The sequence below is a fragment of the Gadus macrocephalus genome, chromosome 13 (assembly GCF_031168955.1).
Source record: "Gadus macrocephalus chromosome 13, ASM3116895v1".
NCBI classification, from domain to species: Eukaryota; Metazoa; Chordata; class Actinopteri; order Gadiformes; family Gadidae; genus Gadus; species Gadus macrocephalus.
The window spans coordinates 6,321,780-6,326,779 of record NC_082394.1 but is presented as its reverse complement, the minus strand read 5'-3'; the positions used below and the strand labels follow the sequence as shown (position 1 = coordinate 6,326,779).

The window sequence follows — 5,000 nt, the reverse complement described above, 5'->3', positions numbered from 1 at the left end:
TACACAGGCATACATGGAGATCACTTCACTTGAAGCACTGAGCGTTCATTATCATGTGATGTTATCATCAGTGCATGTTTTCGGAATACAATAAAACATGCACTGAATATGCATAATGAATATCGACATACAAGGCTTTGCATGCGCGCAAACCTTTATTTGGAACGGAGGATGAATGAATGAAAGCGATGCGGAACAAGGGATATGTGTGTTTGCTCCTTCAGCGGAGTTATTGCGGTCACATTAAATATAACATTTAACGTTTCATTGTCCACCTTGGAAATTGTAACGAGACAAGACTGTATGTGAAGAAAGATCTCCGTGGCAACAGGAGAATCAGCAATTGCCCCAGTTTGATGAAGCCACCTACGGAGGTGGCTGTGGCCCATTTTCTAAATTGTTTTACCTCAGTTAAAATGACCATTGATTTATAAATATGGTGAACTGAGACGGAAGGACAGTGGACGTGTTTCTATGTTAAAATATGAAAATGATCATTACACGTATGGTTAGCTGAATGTGTTCCGTTCTATGTAGAATAGACACACACATGCACAAGTAACATTGAAGGCGAGATTTTAGCTCAGAAAATGAGGGTTAAGTTAGCACAGTTGTTGAATCTGTACAGATGTTGCTCATCCGTATCATCCATTGTGGGCTAAACGTATTTGACGCTATTGCAATTTTGCATGGCTTTGAATTCTTATTCGTATTGACGCACTTCCCTAAAAATGTAAAGAATCAAACTATTCCAATATAAGGAATACGCATGCACTAGGACCCTGGGTGGCCAGTTGCTCTGGTACCCATTTACTCGCTGCCTCCTGCTCCATCTCTGCAGTCAGTGTTTGTGTGTATGGGAGAGAGAGAGAGAGAGAGAGAGAGAGAGAGAGAGAGAGAGAGAGAGAGAGAGAGAGAGAGAGAGAGAGAGAGAGGAGAGGGAGCATCTCTGTGTAAGCATTTATATCATCAAAAAAAGGGAGCCAGCATTTTCTCCTTCTCGTCCTCTCCACGGCTTGGTCCTGAACAAACCTCTGCTGGCGGTGGTTTTCCAAGAGGAGGAACCAGGTCTACGGCGAGATGGTAAGAAGAGCAGGTTATTTCAGCGGGAACTACCTCACCACCATTCACAAGGTATACCGTGCTTCATCTCCGCCGTCCACCTCACTCTGCTGCCTGCTAAACCGGCTCTCAGTCGTAGCCTCAAAACCAAAAAGACCATAACAACCAATGCTGTAGTTTCTGGCTATACCAGGATTAATCGCGCCTTCTGATCGAGTGTTCTCGTGCTATCTCTCTCTCTTTCTCTCTCCCTCTATCTATATCCCCCCTTCTCTCTCTCCCTCTCTATCTCCCCCTCACACTCTCTGTTTCTGTCATGCTCTTTGTTTTTTTTTTATCTACATGCTTACTTCTCCTCTACCTGGTTCTCCTTCCACGTAGTGTGGAAGCTCAGCGGAGTGAATCTGTTTGCCAGCCTGGGATTAGAACAGTGTTGTCAGGGCTCCGGTGTTGTAGAATCAGTGTGATGTATAAATGATTGATGGATGAATGAGTAGGCGTTAATACATGACTACGCCAGGCGAGGGTGAACAGATAGGCTTGGGAGAATTAGGTCCATTGATCACAGAGGATCCAGTCATCCAACGTGACGGACACCATTGCTCCCCGAGCAGCTGTCATGTATAGGAGCTGGGATGTATTGTTCTGATTGTGGAAACCGTGCCTCGTTAAATTGTCTCCTAATGATTTGTATTTTTACAACCGGTACACCAAAACATGACCACATGTATCATGGTGATTGGCTATGCACACACGCACGCACACGCGGACACACCGGCCCGCACACACGCATGCACGCACACATGCCCACACACACATAGACACACACTCACACATACACAAAGCCGCCACCTCCATAGAGGACTGTTTGTTTTTCTTCGACATGCCGTTGGCCCCTGTGACCCCACTCAACCTTGTTGTTGAAGGTAGGAGGGCGGCTGGGTTCAACTCAAACCTAGGACAACCCATCTTCATACTAGCGTTTGGTAAAAATACATACATGAAGAAACATGAAGAGTTCACCTGTTGGAACTGAAACCACACACACCACACACACAGTGACTGCGTTAGTACAATTCCGAGGCTGGAAATTCGTTTTCAATGGTAGCTATTATTAATGGTAATGAAAATGGCTTTAGAGTAATAGGATTATGTGCAGGAATTAGCTCGCGCTTCATGCATTGACAGGATGTGTGCTTTAAATAGATTTAACCTGATTTCCTGCGCAGCTTTCCCAAGAATAACTGAACCGATGTATTTTTGCTGTTTCCGAACGATACACTGATGGCAACAAACACTCAGTTGGATGGCTCCTGTGCACTCGGCTCCCACGACAGATTTCAGGTGGACCCTAGATAGAAGCGTGGATGACTTATTCCCTCTCTGTTCCGAGGGGGACGATACCAAACAGAACCATTCCCTCGCTGCAAACAGATGACAATCCTCTTGTTCTTCTCCCGCTCTCTCCTCAGGGTCTACTCTGACCGCTCTGGAGACAGCAGTCTTTGTAGATGTGTCCCAGAGACCCAGATCACCGTGCCTCGGATCAGGCTCCCCTCACCGGGGGGACGCTGCTGACCTCGTCTCCACACCCCAAGCTCCCCGGCTGTGAAGGATGGGTGATGGGCCTGTGACGGATCCCGCCTCGCGCCTGCCCCGCCTCGCGCCTCGATGGAGCCCTCGTGGAACTCCTCCTCACACAGCCCTCCGCACGCACACTCCGCCTCCAACATGTCCGCCTCGCTGGTGCCCCCCGCGCAGGACTGGGCGCTCTCCCACTGCCTAGCCCTGCTGGCCATGCTGCTCATGGACCTGCTGGCCGTGGTGGGCAACGGCGCCGTCATGGCCGTGATCGCCAAGGCGCCGCAGCTCCACAAGTTTGCGTTCGTCTTCCACCTGTGCTCGGTGGACCTGCTGGCCGCGCTGGTGCTGATGCCCCTGGGGATGCTCTCCGGCCGGCCCTTCTTCGGGGAGGCGCTGTGCCGCAGCTACCTCTTCCTCAGCGTGTGCCTGGTGAGCGCCGCCATCCTCTCCATCTCCGCCATCAACGTGGAGCGCTACTACTACGTCATCCACCCCATGCGCTACGAGGTGAAGATGACCGTGGGCCTGGTGGCCTCGGTGCTGGTGGGGATCTGGGTCAAGGCCCTGGCCATGTCCGTCCTGCCCCTGGTGGCCTGGCTCCTGCAGGGCGGCCGGGGCCCTCTGCTGGACGGGGGCGGGGTGGGGGTGGGGGTGGCGGCGGCCGGCGGGGCCGGAGGAGGCGGTGGCGGCGGCGGCGGGCCCGGGGGCCCCCCGGCGCCGTCCCCGGGGGGCCACAGGCGGTGCTCGCTGCACTGGACGGTGGGGGGCTCCAACCGCCTGGTGTTCATGGTCCTCTTCACGCTGGTGTACTTCCTGTGCCCGCTGCTGCTCATCCTGGTGGTGTACTGCAACATGTTCAAGGTGGCCCGCGTGGCCGCCATGCACCGCGGGCCCCTGCCCACCTGGATGGACACGCCCCGCCGCCAGCGGCTGGAGTCCATCAGCAGCCGCTCCACCATGGTGACCAGCTCGGGGTCGGGCACGGGCACGGGCCGCGCCACCCCGCACAGGTCCTCCTTCGGCGGGGGCAAGGCGGCGGCCGTGCTGGCGGCCGTGGGCGGCCAGTTCCTCTGCTGCTGGCTGCCCTACTTCTCCTTCCACCTGTACTCGGCGGTGGCGGCCACCCCCCCCGCCGCCCTGGCCTCCCTGGAGGAGGTGGTCACCTGGATCGGCTACTTCTGCTTCACCTCAAACCCCTTCTTCTACGGCTGCCTCAACAGGCAGATCCGCGAGGAGCTGGGCAAGCACGTGCCCTGCCTGTTCCGCCGCGCCCGCCCGGAGGACGAGGACCTGGACGGCCGCGAGGGCTCCATCGAGGAGAACTTCCTGCAGTTCCTCCAGGGCACGGGGTGTAACCTCGAGCCCCCGGACTCGCAGGGCACGTCCAGCCCCAAGGGAGAGGCGTGCCGCCCCACGGTCCACGCTCAGGCCACTCAAGCCCCGCAGGCCGTTCCCATCGATTTCAGGATTCCCGGGCAGATCGCCGAGGACACGGCAGAGTTCACGGAGAGTGAGCACGTGAAAAAAAACAACCATATAATAAAAGACAGTTAGGGTCACGAAGGAGGATTGTATCGTTTTATCTCGTTGTTTATTGTGTTTCAGGGCATCGTTTTGCTGAAGGTTGTCCCAAATCCGTTACGGATGGTAGCTTATGAGTTTAGCTAGGTTATTTTCTATTGTTCCATTGCAAAAAAATGCACTTGTGATACATTCAAATTATAATGAATTTCAATTGAAATCCTCTGAAATTAATTTTTCTACGTAATTTCTTAACAACATTTATGAGAAAAAACAACAATTACCCTATTGCCTTGGAAATAACTTCTCTGCCCTGTATAGAAAATGACTTGATGTAAATTGAATGTTTTTATTGATGTTATACGTTAAAAAAATTAAAAGATGTACAAATTAGATACCTGTTTGATTTTATGTGTGGGCTGGCAGGAATGTCATTAATGCTCAATATTTTCAGATTCATTTATTCAGGATATATTGGGCAGCATTTAGGAACACATGTCCATGGCCATTATGTTACTGTAATATTGTAAGGGGCCCTTGAGATATAGGAAGTTTTCCTCCATTTGAAATATAAATAATAACAAAATATTTAGATGTCACGACGAATCAATGATCAATTGGTCATTGTTTACGAAAATTACAAAAATGTTCAACTAATAATCAGTTCAATTGTGCTATGGCAATGATAGCAAAGACAATTCTAAATTCTAACATTAAATATAATCAAAATGATCTAGAAAGAGCATTTCCCATGGCAGGACTGTGCTGTCACTTGAAAACATTAGGTAGCCTAATGTGCCTTTTAGTCATTGCATACCAAAATGTACAGTTTA

General features: G+C 51.1%; 1 protein-coding gene across 2 annotated transcripts; it reads left to right on the top strand.

Moving 5' to 3' along the window:
- The first annotated feature begins 851 nt into the window (after nt 1–851).
- Nucleotides 852–4,560, top strand: LOC132471082 (G-protein coupled receptor 61-like). 2 transcript variants are annotated; one of them, XM_060070100.1, is made up of 2 exons: nt 852–1,134; nt 2,535–4,560. In XM_060070100.1, the coding sequence occupies exon 2, from the start codon at nt 2,734–2,736 to the stop codon at nt 4,198–4,200; it is 1,467 nt and encodes a 488-aa protein (XP_059926083.1). In that variant the 5' UTR covers nt 852–1,134; nt 2,535–2,733; the 3' UTR covers nt 4,201–4,560. The 2 variants fall into 2 exon arrangements, with proteins under 2 accessions (XP_059926083.1, XP_059926082.1); XM_060070099.1 differs by having other exon boundaries at nt 855–1,083.
- Nucleotides 4,561–5,000: the final 440 nt, after the last annotated feature.

Coding starts and splice junctions, on each gene's coding strand:
- LOC132471082 (XM_060070100.1), top strand. CDS start 2,734: ATGGAGCCCTCGTGGAACTCCTCCTCACACAGCCCTCCGCACGCACAC.